This window comes from Staurois parvus, unplaced genomic scaffold (genome assembly GCF_062004578.1).
Source record: "Staurois parvus isolate SC_StPar_1 unplaced genomic scaffold, SC_StPar_1.0 ptg000053l, whole genome shotgun sequence".
Classification (NCBI taxonomy): Eukaryota; Metazoa; Chordata; class Amphibia; order Anura; family Ranidae; genus Staurois; species Staurois parvus.
This window is the reverse complement of record NW_028317849.1, coordinates 4462202-4483704: the sequence shown is the minus strand read 5'-3', so window position 1 is coordinate 4483704 and position 21503 is coordinate 4462202. Positions and strand designations below refer to the sequence as shown.

The window sequence follows — 21503 nt, the reverse complement described above, 5'->3', positions numbered from 1 at the left end:
TTGTTGCTGATATGAATGATTTTGGTGCAAACATTGTGCCCTCTGTGTGTAGTGAAAAAGAGACCTATGGGAAAACTGGTGTCACACGAAGAAAACATACAGTGGGTTAGAAATATCTATGTAATTGCCAGCTATTGTTTGTTGATTTATGGTAATATGGTGCCCCAGGTCATAGTCTATTGGGACAATGTATGACATTAAATGAACTAGTGTGCATTTAGTAACCTGGAGAAATCTTTCAAGGGTCTGATTGTCCTTAAATTGCTCACATTAGGAACTCTTACATATGGGCAGCTTTACAGAGCCCACGTCTGTAAGGACTGTACAAACCTGGTTTACTCACTACATACTATAACTACTTAAATATGTAATTGTCAACACTGGCCTAAACAGTTATCAAAAGGCATCAATACAATTTTTTAAAGCAGTCATAATCAACATGCTACTGGAAGATAAAATGTTGAACCATCTTGTCAGTTACACCAGGGTGTAAAAAGGTTAATGAAAACATACAGAAGGGAGTAAGCCATCGAAAAGCATAAAACATACATTACATACATGCACAGGATCATTTTACATGGATTACTGATTACATAGGATACAAAGAGTTTGAAATTCTAAGGTGTAAACAAGCTCAGGTTGTAGTAAGTACAACGCCATTCACTATTTATCTACAGTCAACACAACTGCACCTTCCTATTAAATCATTGAAGTGTGATACCATCTCTGTAGACTGAACCTTTACACCGGAGGCACAAGTAAAACCCTCATAGAGTGGCACCTGTAAAATAGTCTTGGCTATATCAGGATGCACAAATGTCTTAAGCTGCAGCCTGACACAAGAAAGGTCATGAATGAATCTTAGGGTCATTGGTAGCTTTGGGTTCTAATACAGTCTATACAAGCCGGAGCTTATTACACATCCAGACAGACACTAATGACCAGAGCAGCCACAGACCTTCACATCACATTGATTCTCTAGAAAACGAATGACATAGACATGTTGCTATATGAACAGAAGCAAACATTCCTGCACTGCATTAAACTGCATTATCACATTCATTTCTCACTGAGCATTCACATGCATTGTAAAACAGGGAATGGCATAAACTAGCAAACTGATGTATTTTATAGCAGTCTATAGAGCACTCACCCCCAAATTCCTGCACCTTGCTTCCCCTCAGCCAGACAATCTCCCTCTCAGTAATACTATCTTTCCTTTCTTATAACCCATGCATTATTCATGCCAACTGCATCCCTGCACTGAGTTTAGTCAAATTTCTTATCCAATTCTTCAGTCTCTAGCCTGGCAGCTGCACACTTGCAACTTTCTGCATCTCATCACACGTCCTGTGGAGACATAGCGGCAGTTTGTAGCTAGCCAGTAGCAGCGTACATCACATCCCCAAGACTGTCTCCCTCTGCACTCATCAATTATGCATTCATTTCACCCTGTGCAAGATGTGCCCTGGGTGCAGACTCCTCTATGGCACATCCCAATTGTCCATACCCGAAAGGATACAACTAAATGCAGAAAGTCACAATAATTTGTTGCAAGCACTGATTTGATCATCAAAAACTGCTAAACTCCCTAGGCCACATGGGCAGCCCAAAAAAGAAAAGGCTGAATCAGTTTGGCTTCAGTTAACCCCTACTATGGCAACACAGCCTCGTCATTGACTTACCCATGCTGCAAACTGGAAACCAAGCCACATAGGGTTAATTCTCTGGCATCGCAGGGTAGACACACAATTCTCCAACACATGGGATGGTAATTTTATACTAATGTCTCCTTTTGGTGTCTCATTCTGGGTGCAGGGTGGCGAAGAGATCAGAGGAGAAGTTTCTGTGGCATTCGCCGCACTGCTGCAGCCGAGGAGCCCACCCTGGTCTTGTAGATTGGTCAATGCTGCAATGTCTCCTCTCTCCCCAGCCCTCCCTCCCCCCGTTATTCCAACGGGTAACAGTATTGTGGAGAGCCTGGCAGCGGAGCAGACAGAGGAAGGCTGTATCTCATGCAGCTGGCTGGTAAGATAGCAAAGGGTGACTTGGGTGCATACATGCTTTGCTTGCTATGGGTGGGGAGATCTAATGTCAACTCTCCCTGCATTCCTGGATTTTACTATCTACCATAACATATAAGACCTTACACTACTAGGTCTTGTCTTTTGGATATAATACCTGACTGCCAACCTGTCACAGTATATAGACAGGAATATGCACAACAGACACCATCTTATTTTAAAGACAACAAACATATTGTAAATAGTCTAAATCAGTTAAAAATGGGAGGAGAGATGAATCATTGGTACTCTGGATGTAACATCCCTCTCTGATTATTGAACATGATAGAGGTTGTGAAGCTGTGAAATATTTTTTGAATATGAATGATCCATGTCTCTAGATCAGATACAATTTTACTGTGTAAGAGGTACATAACCAACATCATTTTGTTTGGAGAGGGGAGTCAGGATTTATTGGAATCTTTTTTTGACCTACCTCAGTTAGAATGATTGGGACCATGTTTTATTCCCACACCTACAGTGTATGTGAAGTGAACTTTTTAGAGCTTCACATTTGACATTTTTGAAAATTGGTTAGATACAAATAGATAAATCCTGTCCAACAGTTGCCACATGCAAAAGTGGCTGATGAATGTGCCTAAAAGCCTATTCATGTGTTATAGAAGGGAATGTAGCAGGATGCAGGATTATAATGAAGAAATACAAAAGCATTTAGAGCCGCCTTTCCTAACCTTTTTTACCCCAAAGGAACCTTTGAAATATTTTCTGGTTCTCAGGGAACCCCTGCTAAATTATACCTAGAGTTAATGGTGAATTACTGTGATCAATAAGTTCATAACGTTTTAAATAAAAGAATAAGTATCATAGCATACCTAGCGTATTTTGACACCCAGCGCAAATTATTTTGTTACCAAACCCCTACAAAATTAATAGAATTAATCATAACTACAGAAAAGAGAAGACAGATAAAATTGCAGTGTCATCTAACATCAGTGGTCAGTGTAGAAGTGATACCTTACATTGGTGGTTAGTGGGAAATTTCATGCTTGCATTGGTGGCCTGTGTAGGTAGATCAATCCACCAATGCTCACAGCTCAAGGAACCTCGAGCAACCCAAGTGGAACCCTAGGGTTCTATGGAAACCTGGTTGAGAAACACTGATTTAGAGTAGAATAAAATCAAGGAATACCCTGATCCAAAAAAATGTAGTTAATAGTGGAGATGAGCAACATATGGATTTTGCATTGTTTGTATCTTACAACTCTCCAACTGATTGTATGTAAGAAATCATTAGGAGGTACCAACCCTTTTTAAAAGGGGAATAGAGTCTTAGGCCCTGTAATTCCAGAAGATCCAAAATGTATATACAGTATAGGAGAACTACCAATTTGGGATTGAAAATAGCATGGCTATACAAAATTTAAAAAAAAATGAAAGACATTGGAAGTCAGTTTTGGAATGTGTGTAGTTCTAAATAATATGATAGGTACATAGCTTGTAAACTATCTAGAAAGTTGGGGGTGAATTCTAAAAAAAAACCAAAAAAAAAACTATTTTTTTAACACAGATGAAAAAAAAAGACAATTTAGTAGCCATGGCAAGGGATGAAACTTCACTGCTGGAACGTAATGACTTGTGACGCCGAGAAAGTATTTAATCTAATTCAATATACATCAGAATCAGCTTTATTGGCCAGTATGTACAGGCATACAAAGAATTTCTCTCAAGTTTAAAATTTAAAATTTTAATAATGAATACGTAGCTACGATAAAATATGTTGAAATCATAAATTTGAAACCTTTTCATTATATATTATTAGGAAAGAAGAAGCATCCGCTCTCCATTCACTATGCCAATTAAATAGGAGAAGGCACTACAGTTCAGGCAGTGGAAAAAGTATGAAGGTTTTGGGACATCACAAAGTGGATTTTTAAGTTAATTTTATATGACATTAATAGTAAATTGTAACTTTTTGTATTCCAAAACATCATGGATTTATCTTTACCGGTTTGTTTTTTTAATATATTGGCTTTGTTAAAAATTTTGAAAAAAATGGAAAATGTCAGCTAAAGGTAGAGATGAGTTGTATACGGATTGTAGATATATTTGAGTGTAAGAGTTAGATGTACTGAAATAAAATGTATGTTTGGTTATTGGTTTTAGACTTTCTATGTGAGAAAGTTGAAAAATTCAGTTAAGGGTGGCGATGAGTACAACATGAGTTTTGGATGCTATTTGAGTCTAAGGATGTAATATGCTGTTAGAAAGAAAAGGCATGTTCAGAAGACAAATAAAAAGCTGGGCATTCAATGCCTGTATAAAGTGATACTTATATTGTTGGGACCATAAAAGGTTAAAAAGCAGGACCATCAAAGAGTTAACACCATAGTCTCTAAAGGGGAACTGTAGACAGAGGAGATCTTAAGGAAGGAGGCTCTCAAAACATGTCGATCTAATCGTCTGGGTGAAAATGACGTCATGGAAGCACTTCCTGTCAATTATTGCTGCACGCGGTTGCCCTCCATCTGTGGCCAAGGCAGTGGACTTACTTTCAGGCACAGCATGTGCCAGATTCCCCCCCATGTGTGAGGGGAGTTGAAAGCCTACAACCGGATCCCTGAAAGCTTGTCAATGGGGCTAATCCCCGGATATCCATACGGAGGAGAAGGTTTAAAAAAAAACTGATGGGATACAACCTATTCCATTCCACTGTCAGATCTATGTGCTATATGTTACAGCAGTACCATTCTTTAACACAAGGAGTTGGATATATTTTATCAGCGGAGACTCACTGTTTTTCTTAATTTGATAAATGATCCTGCGCCATTACGACAACATTGGTGAGATCCCAGTGGACAATTAGAATTTATGTCAATATACATATGTTTGTTTTATTATCTAAAGGAATACTTTTTTTAGAAGTCACCATGTATTTTTTATGTCAGGTGCTAGCACCAAGTATATTTATGTACATGATTTTAGTGTTTTAAGAATAATAAAAAATAAAGAGCAATTTACCTTCCTTTACATTACCCCTTTCCTTTCTAATACCCCATGCCAACTGCATCCCTACACTGAGTTTCTTGTAATCAATTTCTTATCCAATTGTTCAGTCTCTAGCGTGGCAGCTGCACACTTGCAACTTTCTGCATCTCATCACACGTCCTGTGGAGACATAGCGGCAGTTTGTAGCTAGCCAGTAGCAGCGTACATCACATCCCACTGCACTCATCAGTTATGCATTCATTTCACCCTGTGCAAGATGTGCCCTGGGTGCAGACTCCTCTATGGCACATCCCAATCATCTATACCCAGTTGCATACAATTCAACGCAGAAAGTCACAACAATTTGCTGCAACCACTGATTTGATTGCCAAAAAACTGCTAAACTCCCCAGACCACAAAAAAAAAAATCAGTTCAAGTCAACCCCACACAACCCCAATGTTCACCCACTCACCCATGCTGCGAACTGGAAACCAAGCCACATAGGGTTAATTCTCTGGCATCGCAGGGTAGACACACAATTCTCCAACACATGGGATGGTAATATTATACTAATGTCTCCTTTTGGTGTCTCATTCTGGGTGCAGGGTGGCGGAGAGATCAGAGGAGAAGTTTCAGTGGCATTCGCCGCACTGCTGCAGCCGAGGAGCCCACCCTGGTCTTGTAGATTGGTCAATGCTGCAATGTCTCCTCTCTCCCCAGCGCTCCCTCCCCCCGCTATCCAACGGGTAACACTATTGTGAAGAGCCTGGCAGCGGAACAGACAGAGGAAGGCTGTATCTCATGCAGCTGGCTGGTAAGATAGCAAAGGGTGACCTGGGTGCATACATGCTTTGCTTGCTATGGGTGGGGAGATCTAGTCGCTGGCTACGGTCTGCTACTTGGGTATCATGTGAGGTTTTGGTAGACACCCCCTACTTCTGCAGATTTGATACTGCAGGTAATAATACAGCACATTGCTGTGATGAGCAGTGTAAGACTGGCTGGCTCTTTGCAGTGCGCAGTTGGATGGGACTCTTCTTGACTCATGATCATCTGCCAGCTCATTGCTGTACATAGGCACTATTTGCTTTATAATAGAGAGGACTGTGAAATGCAATCTATTCCCTTCTTGCAGGGGGACCAGAACAGAGCTGCTTAGGAATGCTGCATTGTGCTGAAGGACAGCTCCTCTGCACCTGCACAGCTATGGGAAAGACACTTAAGTGACATTTTCACATGATTTCATGATGGTGAAGGACATTAGGACAACATTGCTTCCACAGGGACAGAGGTCAGTTCTCAAATCCCTTTACCTGCCAGCTGGTCCTGAAGAAGGGCTGGTGCCAGCTCTCTGTGTTCTGCAGCTGCTCTGCAGTGGGACAGCCCTGTGTTGCTGCAGCATCCCATCTCTGCTCTGCTGCTGGCTCGCCTCCTCTTGGAGTATGTTGGATTCCAATGGGTCTACTCTGATTGGCTGTTTACACCACAACTATCCTTATGGTGTCTTTTGTGTACTACATGCTCCACCCATATTTAAAGGAGAAAGCACTGCATTAGAACATGAATGGTCATTAACCCTCCCCCTACACACGCGCACACACACTCACACATTCTGCAGCAGCAGAAAGATTTGGCAGCCCTGTGATCGCAGATGCTTTCTGTCAGTCAAGGGTTAAAAGCTACAATATAAGCATGCATAGGTTTTACAGCCAACCAAATGCACTCATCCATGTAAGGACAACCTGCTTCTTACGCAAACTGCTTTATGTCCTGTTTGTGCTGCATAAGATGCTTCACTGGTGTGAGTTTTTTGTGCAAATCCATATTCTGGGATATATTGCATAACCAATGTTATCTGCAGGTATTCATGTGCAAAAACCCATCAATGGACATCTGAAAGAAAGTGTCTTTCTGCACGCTAATATGGGTTGCCAGGGGTCACGAAATATAATGAAAAAATTACCAATTAAAAATATATTTACAGATTAAGTTGAAAAAGTTATCTTACATAAACATTGCATTTATTTATTAAACATGTTCTTTTAGCCACTTGCACTCCTGGGGATTTACCCCCCTTAATGACCAGGCCTCTTTTTGCTATTCAGCACTGCACTAATTCAATTGATAATTGCGCGGTCATGCAGTGCTGCACCCATACAAAATTGACGTCCTTTTTTTCACACAAATAGAGCTTTCTTTCGGTGGTATTTGATCACCTGTGCGCTTTTTATTTTTCACGCTATAAACAATAAAAGACCGAACATTTTGAAGAAAAACAATATTTTTTTACTTTCAGCTATAAAAATATATTGTAAACTCAAAGTTAGTTATAAATTTAGGCCAAAATGTATTCTGCTACATGTTTTGGGTAAAAAAAATCCCAAGAAGTGTATATTGATTGCTTTGTGTGAAAGTTATAGCGTCTACAAACTATGGTATAGATACTGCAATTTACACCATTTTTTTTGCTATACAGCGCTGCGCTAGTTTAACGGACAATTGAGTGGTCATGCAATGCGGTACATAAATGACATTTATGTCCTTCTTTTCACACAGATAGAGCTTTCGTTTGGTGGTATTTGATTACCTGTGCACTTTTTATTGTTGGTACTATAAACAAAAAATTTTTTGAAGAAAACATTTTTTTTTTAAAAAAACAATGTTTTCTCATTTTGGTCATAAAAAATATCCAAAAAAACTATAATATCATCATAAATTTAGGCCAAAATGTATTCTGCTACATGTTTTTGGTTAAAAAAAATCCCAGTAAGTGTATATTTATTGCTTTGTGTGAAAGTTATAGCGTCTACAAACTATGGTATAGATAATGGAATTTATACAGTTTTTACTTTCTGACTGCTCATCACATTTCTTGAGGTGCTAAAATACCAGGATAGTACAAACACCCCCAAATTACCCCTTTTTGGAAAGTAGACACCCTAAGCTATCTGCTGAGAGGCATATTGAGTCCATGTAAGATTTATTTTTTTCCCACAAGTTTCTGGAAAATGACAAAAACATTTTTTTTTTACACAAAGTTGTCATTTAAATGATTTATTTCTCGCACAATGGGTATATGTGGAATTGTACCCCAAAATACATTCTGCTACTTCTACCGAGTATGAGGATACCACATTTGTGAGACTTTTTAGAAGCCTAGCCACATACAGGAGCCTGAAATCCAATGACCACTTTGAAAGCCTGAAGGTGCGTAACTTCCTCATTTCACTTCCTCAATACCTATCACAGTTTCGAAGGCCCTGACAAGCCAGGATAGCACCAACCCCCCCAAATGACCCTTTTCTGGAAGGAAATTAAAAGGAGGCATGTTGAGTATTTTGCAGATCTAATTTTTTCTCACAATGTTTTGAAATATAAAAAAAATAGAAAAAATATGTTTTTGTTTTTTTTCTTCATTTTCCAAAAACTTGTGGCAACAAATGAGATGTGCAAAATACTTACCATGCTTCTTATCAAATTCCTTGGGGTGTCTACTTTCCAAAAAGGGGTCATTTGGGGGGGTTAGGTCCTATCCTGGCATTTCAGGGCCTCCGAAACTGTGATAGGTAGTCTGGAAGTGTAATGAGGAAATAAAGTCCTTTAAAAGCCTGAAGGTGCTTATTGGTTTTTGGGGTCCTGTGCTTGGCTAGACTGCCAAAACGTCTCTCACATGTGGTACCCCCCTACCCGTAGCGGTAGCAGAATGTATTTTGTAACCCGTAGCAGTATGTATTTTGGGGAGTAATTCCACATATACCCATGGCATGTGTGAGCAGTAAATTATTTAAGTGACAATTTTGTGTAAAAAAAAAAAAAAAAAAAAAAATTTGGTCATTTCCCAAAAACTTGTGGTAAAAAAATAAATTCTTCTATTGATTCAACATGCCTCTCAGCAAATAGTTTGGGGTGTCTACTTTCCAAAAAGGGGTCGTTTTGGGGGGTGGGGGCGTTTTATGCCCAGCATTAGAAGTTTATGCCATCACATCACTAACTCTTCTAACCACCTGAAGATCAAGCCGTTTTTGACAATTTTTGTTCACATGAAAAAAAATCTGTATTTTTTGCTAGGAAATTAATTTAAACCCCCAAACATATATATTTTTTTAAAGCAGACACCCTAGTTAATAAAATGGTGGGTACTACAATTTTTCATGGCACATAGTACTCGTGCAGCGATTTTTCAAAAGCAATTTAAAAAAAAAAATACACTTTTTTTTACTTTTAATGCACAAAAACACAATATATTGGCAAATTATTTGGTAAGATATAAAAGATGATGGTATGCCGAGTAAATAGCTACCAAACATGACATGCTTTAAAACTGTGCATGCCCTGTGCAATGGCGACAAACTGCATACATTTTTAATATCCATAGGCAGTGCTTTAAAAGCCTTTAAAAGCTACCATTTTAGATTTACAGAGGAGGTCTAGTGTTAGAATTACTGCCCTTGATCTGACATTCACGGCGATACCTCACATGTATGGTGCAACCGCTGTTTACATACCAGCACAGGGTCAACGCTTGTGCACACAGGTGTGCATGCATGGGAGGGGCAAGTTTTTTTTTTTTAAGTTATTTTGATTTTTTAAATTATTTTTACATTTGTACCTTTCATTTTTTTTTTTTTTTGATCACTTTTAATGCTATCACAGGTAATGCAAATATCCCCTATAACTTCAATGGGCATTGTCATATATTCTTTTTTGAGAAATCTGGGGTCTATCAGGCTCTAGATATCTCCTCTGCCCTTACATTATCTAATCAAACCAAAATCGGTGTGATCAGATGCTTTCCCAATTTACAAATGGCGCTGTTTATATCCTGCGAATCTGAAGTGATGAAATGCTTGTAGCTTCCGAAATTTTTAGACTATAGAGATGATTGGCACCACTCTGGTCTCCAATCAGCTCTATGGTCAGCTGGCAGAAAGACCGGCTGCATTCTCAGGTTCCCCGAGAAGGCCGTGGAAGGCAGCGGGGGAGGGGGGAATCATCTCCCACTGCTTGTAAAAGCAATCCTGCAGCTAATTAGCCACTAGGATTGCTTTTACATGAAAGCCGATCGTTGGCTGAAAAAAGTGATACCAGGATGATGCCTGCAGCTGTAGGCATCATCCTGGTATAACCATGCAAAGTCCAGTGATGTACCAGTACATCTCTGGTCCTTGTTGGGTGTATATGCTATGTTCTTTTTTTTGTATGCAGCCTGTGGACTGAATGAAAAAAAGAGAAGAAATCTCTGCCAGAAAAAGTGTGTGGTATGCCCACCATTAGAATATACCGTCCTGCATCCACCCACTTCTAATGGTGGGCACACATTAGGTCACAATTTGCCACATGCGCCAGTTCCAACATTGTACAAATGTCTAAATAGTGGCACACTTGAATAAAAATTGTCCACGTACAAGTGGTACCCCATATGGAAAAAGGATGACACCAAGTCCTAAACTATCTTGCCACTGCTCCCCATGTAGTCTGGGCATCCGGGGGGTTCCACGTGACTATCTTTTCCCTTGTAAATCCGAAACTTATAAGTATAGCCTATTGTCCTCTCACAGGTCTTCTGCATCTTGACCCCATATCTGGCACGCTTGCTGGGGAGAAATTGTTTGAATTCAAGGCGGCCAGAAAAACTAATCAGGGACTCATCAACGCAGATTTTTTTCTGGGGAGTATAGACATCTGCAAATTTATGATTAAGGTGATTTGTGAGGGGCTGAATTTTGTGGAGCCGGTCAAATTCAGGATCACCCCGAGGATGACAGAGTGTATTGTCGTGGAAATGCATAAAACACATTATGCTCTCATACCTATGTCTGGCCATGGCAGCAGAGAACACGGGCATATGATGAATCGGGTCTGCGGACCAATACAACCGCAATTCATTTCTTTTAGTAATGCCCATGTTGAGGGTTAGGCCCAAAAAAATGTAAATTCGGAAACCGTAATGAGTTTCCATGCGACTGCTCTGGCAAGGTTTGAATTTGGGTTGGCGGCAATAAATTGTTGTGCATATAAATTGTTATGATCCACAATCAAAGCATACAGATATTCTGTGAAAAACAGCTCCAAAAATAAAGGAGGTATGTGAAAGACCAAGATGTACTAGACTGCTGGTACTCGCCAGTTCACCAAAAGGTTGCGTGGCACTGGTACTGGCACTCTGCTGCATATGAGAGTCATCAAAATTTACCGGTAAGTGCTAACACAGATCAGGCCTGATTCTGCGAACAGTGCGGTTTTGTGTGCAATGTATCAAGTGACAGTGACCTACTGACACTGCACTTGCTGTGGGAGAGAAGGGGAGGGTAAGCGTAGGGGCTAAACGCAGGTGCTGGCAGGTTCCAGGGCTGATCCCGCTAACGCTGTGTTTTTGGGGACGCTATACTAATGTGAACACTGGTATAGTGCTGATCTGATCAAAGATATTGATCCATTCAGACACTATACTAGCAATGGAGGTTTATTGTGCATGAGCGTCTTCCTGGCCTTCAAGGGGTTAAATGTGATGACTGGTGTACTGACAGGCAATCTGATGCCATCTGGGAGGGGCATGAAAACCACGGGAGCGCAAATCATATATATATATATATATATATATGTGTGATTTTGCGCATCCATGCCGCCCTGTAGCAGTATTTCTGCTATAGGGTGGTTACAGAAGCGGTTTGTGTTACGTCGATGTGTTACTTTAACTGACAAATGCGCGGTCATGCAACACTGCACCCAAATTAAATTTACGTCCTTTTTTTCCCACAAATTGAGCTTTATTTCAGTGGTATTTGATTGCCTGTGCGTTTTTTATTTTTTGTGCTATAAAAAAAAAAGGCTGATAATTTTGAGAAAAAAAACAATATTTTGGATTTTTTACTATAAAACATGTCCAGTAAAAAAAATGTAAAAATCAAATTTCTTCATAAATTTCGGCCAAAATGTATTCTGCGACATGTCTTTGCTAAAAAAAAATCCCAATATGTGTAAATTAATTGGTTTACGTGAAAGTTACAGTGTCTACAAATAGCTGGAAAGATACTGGGATTTTTTTTTAATACTAATAATAGAGTTGATCAGCGACTTATGGCGGTGATCAGCGATTTATGACAGTGATCAGCGACTTATGGCAGGACTGCAGCGGACATTCTGACACTGGGGGGGAACTGACTTGGGGTCACTGACATCCCCAGTGACACCAATACAGTGATCAGTGCTAAAAAAAACACTGACACTGTGCTAACGGCACTGGGGAGCAAGGGGTTAACTTTTTTTAGGCAATGAAAGGGTTAACTGTGTGAGGGGAGTGTTTTACTGGGGGCGGTGGTGTGTGCTTCACAGGAACGCTGATCCCTAGAAATAAACTCCTCTCTCAGGATCAGTGTGTCAGGAACTGACAGGGAGCAGAGCTGCATTGTAAATAATGCAGCTGTGCTCTGTGTCACTGTTTGCCAGCAATCACCGGGACCTGGCGGGTAATGACCAGCCGGGACCCGTGATTGACACCCGCGGCCACAATTGGCGGCACAGGTAGGGCGGGCACGCACCTCGAGCGCGCCCCCTACCTGTTTTGCAATATCACGTTTTAAAATTTTGCCCAGCGGAGCCACCTTGTGGCCGTTTTTCTACAGTGGCTGGACAGCAAGCAGTTAATAAATACATAACAGATTTATTTTTTTAATTTATGGAAATATAAACAGAAAATTTGTATGTAAATACACTCACCGGCAACTTTATTAGGTACACCTGTTCAATTGCTTGGCAATATAAATCGCTAATCAGCCAATCACATGGCAGCATTTAGGCATGTAGACATGGTGAAGATAACTTTCTAAAATTCAAACCGAGCATCAGAATGGGGAAGAAAGGGGATTTAGGTGACTTTGAACTTGGCATGGTTGTTGGTGCCAGATGGGCTTGTCTGAGTACTTCAAAAACTGCTGATCTAATGGGATTTTCACGCACAACCATCTCTAGGGTTTACAGAGAATGGTCCGAAAAAGAAAAAAATATCCAGTGAGCGGCAATTGAGTGGACGAAAATGACTTGTTGATGTATGAGGAGAATGGGCAGACTGGTTGCTGCGACATTTAGATGGTAGGGACAGAATTTGGTGTAAACAACATGAAAGCATGGATCCATCCTGCTTTGTATCAATGGTTCAGCTGGTGGTGGTGGTGTAATGGTGTGGGTGATATTTTATTGGCACTAGCAAGGTGTACCTATAAAGTGGCTGGTGAGTGTATATTGCTTGGTCTGAAATAACACCAGTATCAACCAGTCTTTACAGAGCCCTCAGCAGTCTTTGCCAATACTTACCCAGGACAGCAACACTGCTCTTCCAGTCTTTACCATAATCCCAAACATCTAATAGTAGCCATATATTTTAAATATCTCCAATCCCAGGCATCATACTTTCCAACTAGCCCTCTCCCAGGTTCACCCTGCCTCCCTCCAAACTCCAACAAGCCCCCTCCACAGACTCCATTATCATTGAATACCATGTCTCACTAATCCAACAGATATTGATAACACCCCCAGTTCATGCTTGATTTTCTATGTCAACCACATGCCTTTTGGATCTTCATTTGCACATTTTGGACATCAGTAGCAATCAGGAATCAAATTCCCCATCCTGGACTTTAGCCCTTTCCCCAATTTCATAAGCACCCCCAGGATTTGACAGCATTCTCCCTAGTCTTTAATAGCTCCATCAACTGAACTAAAATAGACCTTTTTATGATGTCCCCAGTCCAACAATAAAGCATGTTAAACTAATTCATTTAGTATTCTTTTATACAAGTGTTGAAGGGTACCTAAAAAGCCTAAAAAGTCTACTTCTGTACTTAATGCATATCAGCCAGCTGAATGACTTGTAACTAACTGTACCCAATGCAGCTATTATGAGTAGAGCTTACTTTTCTGGTGGATGTTCTTTATTTATTTTATATCCCAGAAAATGCATCAGCAGACGTAAACTACAACCTGAGGGGTGGCAGACACTGGAATATTTGTGTATCACAACTGGTGTCTCCAAGAGTTCCAAGAAGCCAGTATATGATACAATCCATATGAATCAAACAAAAAGTATATAGTAAGTACTTTTCACAACTAGTTTACACTATAATTGCTTTAAAGCAGAACTCCGGGAATATTCTTTTTTCGCCCGTGCAGTGAGGATGTGCCTGTACTGCATGGCTTAAGCACTGGTTCACAGTAGCCTGCATGCTGAGGGCTGGTTGCGGGTGCAGGAATTGCACCTGTTCCCACACCCGCAACCACCCGCAGACTCGTTGCGTTTTTCTTGCAAAACGTGTGAGGGTGCCATTAATTTTGAATGGCACCCTCACGTGTCTCATCCTGTAGTGCGATCACGGGTGTGGGAACCACATGGAAACCACATGGTCAAAAAAACCATGCAGTTTCTCTGTAGATGCATTTTGGAAAAGTGGCATGCACCTTTTCCTTGCACGTAACGCAGGCACAGTAACCTAGTCAAATGAATGGGCTGCCGTGCCTGTGCAAATGCTGGCTGCACTGCCAGCACTAGTGTGAACTGGGCCTAACTGCTCCTCTTGTTCTAGTTTAGAGGACAGCAGAGATATACTTACCTGACCCCCTGATCCTCCCAGCACAAAAGTGGTCCTTTCGGCTCCTGCTTCCCTTTCCCCAGCTGTGGGGTCCATCCATCTTGAAAATGGCCTGTCCTGAAGTCAGCACGCTCAGAGTATGCTCCGTAGACAGGAACACTTCACCCCTGGACTGTGGGAGAGAGCAGTTTTCCAGACGATCTGCGGATCAGGTGAGTATGAACTTTGTGCTCACCCGTAGAAAAAATGAGCAGTTGACCCATGGAATTGGGGCACAGCCCCACTACACGGTGAAAAAAAAATTGTGCTCAGAATTGGGCTTGAATTCAATTTCTATTTTAATTAATGATTACCAATAAATTGGAATTAAACTCTGCTGCCCATTCCTAGGGTTTTTGCCATAATTGTGCAAGTATGTGCAGCATTTTAGCACATTATGGCAGACCTCCCTCTCAAGCAATCTTTTGCAGTGCTGTGATGGCAGCTTACTTGTTGCTCCACTGCCACTTTTGACATCTTCTCCTGGTCTTCTGGGTTCAGTTGTTTTGGCAATTTCAAATGGCTGGCTGCGTAGGAGGTAGCTCCTGAACATGCACATAGGAGTTAATTCATCCTAACACCCAGCAGATGCCAGGATTGTACCCTGGACAATGTATGCAGGGGCGGACTGACCATTTGGAAACTCGGGCACTGCCCGAGGGCCCGGGGTCAGTAGGGGGCCACATGAGATGCCCCTGGTACCTTTTTCATAGGCTTTTTTGAGTTTGGGCAAGGACACAGGGGCCCCATGATCCCCTATTGCCCGGGGGCCCCATGAGTTGTCAGTGCGCCGCTGTATGTATGTGTGCACATTTTTAACCACTTCCTGTCCAGACACTTTCACCCCCTTCCTGTCCAGGGCAATTTTCAGCTTTCAGCGCTATCACACTTTGAATGACAATTGCGTGGTCATGCAACACTGTACCCATATGAATTTTTTTACCACTTTTTTGAGACAGATAAAGCTTTATTTTGGTGGTATTTATTCACCGCTGGGATTTTTTTTTTTTTGCTATGTAAATATAAAAGTCCAAAAAAAATTTTTTTTTTTTTTTTACATACTGTCACCCTAGCAATACAGTGTCACCATGGTGGCACTGTACTACTTGTGGGGGGTGATGAAGATTTTTTTTTTTCTTTTACAGTGATTGCTTTTACACCCATATAGGATGTAAAAGCAATCATTTCTCTTTCTCTCTGTCTGCATTCTTGCAGCCATTGAGAACTACTGAGTGAGCTGTGATTGGTCACAGCTTGTCACATGGTACAAGGCTGTTGTGAATAGCCTTGTACCATGTGACCTCTGTGATCATTCACAGATTTCACACGTAGTAAGCAATGATGTCACCAGTGACATCTTGTTTACTACTTTGCATGTGATCACTGATTGGCAAATCAGTGATCACATGATCGGTACCTCGTACAGAGGTTCCGTCCGACGAGCGGTGTTTCACTGTGTCTGGAGGACACAGCGGGCAGGGAGCGCGCACAGCTAGAAATGGCGGGTGCCGTTTATGAGTGGCAACCCACCCCTGGAGTGCCACCATCCTGCCGTTTATAAACAGCAGGCGGACGGCAAGTGGTTAAGAAAACATTCCTGGCAGACAGGTAAAATCAAAGTCAAACAGAGTCCCTTCTGCAATAAAAACCTACCTGTCAGCAATGTTTATTTAAAAAAAGAATTTAGTTCTATGATAACATAGTTATCCTATCATTAAGGCAAAGTTCTAGGTTAAAAATCATATGTGCTTCTTCTGGAGGCCTTTGCACACCAGTACCCTTACCTTCGGGGATAGCAACAAGGTGTTCTGCATTCACATAAAATGATGCAAAGAATGGCATTGACATCATTACAGGGAAGAAAAATTACTCTATGCATCACCCAGTCGGAAGACACCTGGTAAAGGTAAATGAAACCCCCCCCATAAAATACAGCGTGTGTGTGTATGGGGGGGGGGGGGGGTCTGGAGTTGGGCTTTAATTGGTTTCTTTCTGTTCCAGAGCAGCAAAGAGTTAAAACTGTTGTCAGATTATTATATGCTGCTGTGTCCTCCTGAGGATATTACATTTCACTTCCTGCCTTAGAGAGGCCGTCCACAAGTGAGGGGAATTCCAATCTTAAACTGCCCATAGATGGATCCAAATTTCGATCCAACTATGGCCGTTCCCTTTTGGCAACATAAATGACCCGCTAATGTTTGACTTCTGTTAAACTAGACTGTTAGAAAATTCTGAACTGTTGCAGTTGCTGATCAGTGTAGTCTGATAGCAGAGGTGTCCTGCTGTCAGAATACAATGGCACAGCAAGGAGGATTACTTCATCCAACTCACATCTATGGATGGGGGAATTTTTTTTTTTTCTTTAATTTGATCAGCCCTTTGATTGATTAAAAAAGAAGCATACTATGGTCAGCCTTTGACAGTTGTCACTGGAACATTTGACCCCATTGGCCATTGCAAGACTTAATCTTGCCTCTAGGAATTTCACTTTTTGCCTGCATAACAATGGTCACCATGAAAAATGACCGTAAGTCTCACATGCAGACAGCAATAAAAACTTGGCAGAGGGTTTAACCCTTCTCCACTTCATCCAACACTAAAAATGTTTTACCTTTACATACACTTTAAAAGGCAGAACCTTTTAGTAACCAAGAAAGGTCAGGCATTTCTTTCAGACAATTTAATGCCTGAAAACATATTCATGATCTAAGGTACTATGTAATTTTGTCCAAAACATTCAAAAGGGTCGCTTACATCCTAATCAACTTACAGTATGTTATACCTTATATACAGTTGTGTTCAAAATAATAGCAGTCAGACATCACTAACCTGATCAATCACTGTTTTTGGTAGAAATGATATTTCTACATGGCAAATAGTTTACTAGCAGGTGTAGTAGAGTAATAGAAATCCAACAGACCCAACAGTCATGACATGCATGCTGCTGACTCTGTGTAATTGAATCACTAATTGAAAGGGGCATGTTCAAAATAATAGCAGTGTGGAGTTCTATTAGTGAGGTCATTCATTCTTTGAAAAACAGGTGGCAATTATTGCCCTTATTTAAGGAAGGAAGGCAGCAAATGTTGTACATGCTGGTTACAGTGCATTTCTCTCTGAAATTCTGAGGAAAATGGGTCATTCCAGACATTGTTCGGAAGAACAGCGTACCTTGATTAAAATGTGTATTGGAGAGGGGAAAACATATAAAGAAGTACAGAAAGTGATAGGCTGCTCAGCTAAAATGATCGCAAATTGTAAATCGCTTTAAAATGGCAACCAAAACCTGAAAGACGTGGAAGAAAGCGAAAAACTACCATTCGAATGGATAGAAGAATAGCCAAAATGGCAAGGACTCAGCCAACAATCAGCTCCAGGAAGATCAAAGAAGGTGTAAAGTTACCTGTGAGTACTGTTACAATTAGAAGACGCCTATGTGAAGCCAAGCTATCTGAATGAAGCCCCCGCAAAGTCCCACTGTTGAAAAAAAGGCATGCTGAAGAGGTTACAATTTGCCAAAGAGCACATTGACTGGCCTAAAGAGAAATGGCGCAACATTTTGTGGACTGATGAAAGTAAGATTGTTCTTTTTGGGTCTAGTGGCCGGAGACAGTTTGTCAGACGACCCCCAAACACTGAATTCAAGCCACAGTACACTGTGAAGACAGTGAAGCATGGTTGTGCAAGCATCATGATATGGGGATGTTTCTCATACTACGGTGTTGGGCCTATTTATCGCATACCAGGGATCATGGATCAGTTTGAATGCATCAGAATACTTGAAGAGGTCATGCTGCCTTATGCTGAAGAGGAAATGCCCTTGAAATGGGTGTTCCAACAAGACAACGACCCCAAACACACCAGAAAACGTGCAACATCTTGGTTCCAGACCAACAAGATTGACGTTATGGAGTGGCCAGCCCAATCCCCGGATCTTAATCCAATAGAAAACTTGTGGGGTGACATCAAAAATGCAGTTTCTGAGGCAAAACCAAGAAATAGAGAAGAACTGTGGAATGTAGTCCAATCATCCTGGGCTGGAATACCTGTTCACAGCTGCCAGACGTTGGTTGACTCCATGCAACACAGATGTACAGCAGTTCTCAGAAACAATGCTTATACAACTAAATATTAATTAAGTGATTCAAAGGAAAGCAAAATCTTCAAACATTTTTCAGTTTATATTCAGTAGTTTTACAGAAACATGTGGCAGATTCCGGTATTTCTTAATTATACCACTTTAAAAAGTGGTGACTTTACTGCACCAGGTTAAAAATTAATTACCTTCAGTTCCTAGATAATGAAACTGTAGATAATTAAGACCAACTATAAATTGGTGTACAGAGACAGGAATAGTGCCTGTCTCTGTTTGCTGTTTAGCAGAGCCGCATGCTTTCTGCTGCTTCCCTCTCCCCTGTCATCACATGTTGTTAAAATAGAACTAAACAGACCGCATTAATTGTTTCCCAAAACAATTACATCTAAGCATGCCTTGAATGATAAGTGTTACAGTTCATTGCGTGCTTATGTCAGCTGTCAACTGAACTGTCAGGCTATCAAATTGCTGGTGTCATAACTGATCACATGTGCAGCATATGGGCAAATGCAGACCAAGCAGACTAAAATAGCAGCTTCCTTGACTGCAATGGATAGGAGTGTTTCGTTTCACTTTAATTATGGCCACTGTTGGCTTCACTGCATCCTAGCAAACAGTGATGCTGACTAGAGATGAGCGAATCGAACTTGGCGAAGTGGAATTCGTTTCGAATATTAGGAAAAATTTGATTCGCGCCGAATCCGAAAATTAGCAAACTTCGGATGCACGAATCGAATTTTCCCCGATCGGCCGATTTTCATCCCTTCTACAGCCGGCAAAAAGTGTCCCTGCAGAGAGCTCCGCTATTTCTGACAGTTCTCTGACAGTTCATTCACATTTACAGCGGTTGAAACATTGTATCTATTTGTTTCCATTTAGGATACAGATGTTTTTATTCGGAAACAAATAGATACAATGTTTCAACCGCTGTAAATGTGAAGGAACTGTCAGAGAACTGTCAGAAATAGCGGAGCTCTCTGCAGATACACTTTTTGCTGGAATGGAATTCTTCTAATTTTCATCCTTCTTCTTCTTCTTCTTCTTCTTCTTCTTCTTCTTCTTCTTCTTCTTCTTCATCCTCATCCTCATTCTCTTCTTCTTCTTCTTCTTCTTCATCCTCATCCTCTTCTTCTTCTTCTTCTTCATCCTCATCCTCTTCTTCATCCTCATTCTCTTCTTCTTCTTCATCCTCATCCTCTTCTTCTTCATCCTCATCCTCTTCTTCTTCTTCTTCTTCTTCTTCTTCATCCTCATCTTCCTCTTCTTTTTCTTCATCATCCTCATCCTCTTCTTCTTCCTCACCATCATCCTCTTCTTCTTCTTCATCCTAATCCTCTTCTTCATCCTCATCCTCTTCTTCTTCTTCTTCTTCATCCTCATCCTCATCCTCATCCTCTTCTTCTTCTTCTTCTTCTTCTTCTTCTTCCTCATCCTCATCCTCTTCTTCTTCTTCTTCTTCTTCTTCCTCCTCCTCCTCCTCTTCTTCTTCTTCATCATCCTCATCCTCATCCTCTTCTTCTTCTTCTTCTTCATCCTCATCTTCTAATTCTTCATCCTCATCCTCTTCTTCTTCTTCTTCTTCTTCTTCTTCTTCTTCTTCCTCCTCATCCTCATCCTCTTCTTCTTCTTCATCATCCTCATCCTCTTCTTCTTCTTCTTCTTCTTCTTCATCCTCATCCTCTTCTTCTTCTTCTTCATCCTCCTCTTCTTCTTCTTCTTCTTCTTCTTCATCCTCATCCTCTTCTTCTTCTTCTTCTTCTTCTTCATCATCCTCATCATCTTCTTCTTCTTCTTCTTCTTCTTCTTCTTCTTCTTCCTCATCCTCTTCTTCTTCTTCTTCCTCATCCTCTTCTTCTTCTTCTTCTTCTTCTTCATCCTCATCCTCTTCTTCTTCTTCTTCATCCTCATCCTCTTCTTCATCCCCATTCTCTTCTTCTTCATCCTCATCCTCTTCTTCTTCATCCTCATCCTCTTCTTCTTCATCATCCTCTTCTTCTTCATCCTCCTCCTCCTCCTCCTCTTCTTCTTCTTCTTCTTCATCCTCATCCTCTTCTTCTTCTTCCTCACCATCATCCTCTTCTTCTTCATCCTCATCCTCTTCTTCATCCTCATCCTCTTCTTCTTCTTCATCCTCATCCTCATCCTCTTCTTCTTCTTCTTCCTCGTCCTCTTCTTCTTCTTCTTCATCCTCATCCTCATCCTCTTCTTCTTCATCATCCTCATCTTCTTCTTCTTCTTCATCCTCATCTTCTTCTTCTTCTTCATCCTCATCCTCTTCTTCTTCTTCTTCTTCATCCTCATCCTCTTCTTCTTCTTCTTCTTCTTAATCCTCATCCTCTTCTTCTTCTTCTTCTTCTTCATCCTCATCCTCTTCTTCTTCTTCTTCATCCTCATCCTCTTCTTCTTCTTCTTCTTCTTCATCATCCTCTTCTTCTTCTTCTTCATCCTCATCCTCTTCTTCTTCTTCTTCTTCTTCTTCTTCTTCATCCTCATCTTCTTCTTCTTCTTCTTCTTCTTCATCCTCATCCTCTTCTTCTTCTTCTTCTTCATCATCATCCTCATCCTCACCATCATCCTCTTCTTCATCCTCATCCTCTTCTTCATTCTCATCTTCTTCTTCATCATCCTCATCCTCTTCTTCTTCTTCATCCTCATCCTCTTCTTCTTCTTCTTCTTCATCCTCATCCTCTTCTTCTTCTTATTCTTCTTCTTCATCCTCATCCTCTTCTTCTTCTTCTTCTTCTTCTTCTTCTTCTTCTTCCTCATCCTCTTCTTCT

General features: G+C 40.9%; 1 protein-coding gene and 1 long non-coding RNA gene across 4 annotated transcripts in view; one reads left to right on the top strand and one right to left on the bottom strand.

Moving 5' to 3' along the window:
- Positions 1–6439, bottom strand: part of KCNN1 (potassium calcium-activated channel subfamily N member 1) — a 189025-nt gene extending 182586 nt beyond the window's left edge. The window contains exon 1 of one of the 3 annotated variants that reach the window (XM_089667455.1): positions 6324–6439. Coding sequence is in view for 2 of the 3 variants with exons in the window: in XM_089667447.1 (XP_089523573.1) it covers positions 5483–5512 (30 nt within the window). In the remaining variant the exon portion in view is untranslated. Of the gene's footprint in view, positions 1–1685; positions 1912–5482; positions 5898–6323 lie in introns of those variants that run through there. The other 2 variants (XM_089667447.1, XM_089667440.1) reach the window with 2 other exon arrangements.
- LOC149470087 (uncharacterized) lies at positions 1778–5051 on the top strand. Its single transcript, XR_016310740.1, has 2 exons — positions 1778–2028; positions 3844–5051. It is a non-coding gene; the product is annotated as an uncharacterized LOC149470087 (long non-coding RNA).
- Positions 6440–21503: the final 15064 nt, after the last annotated feature.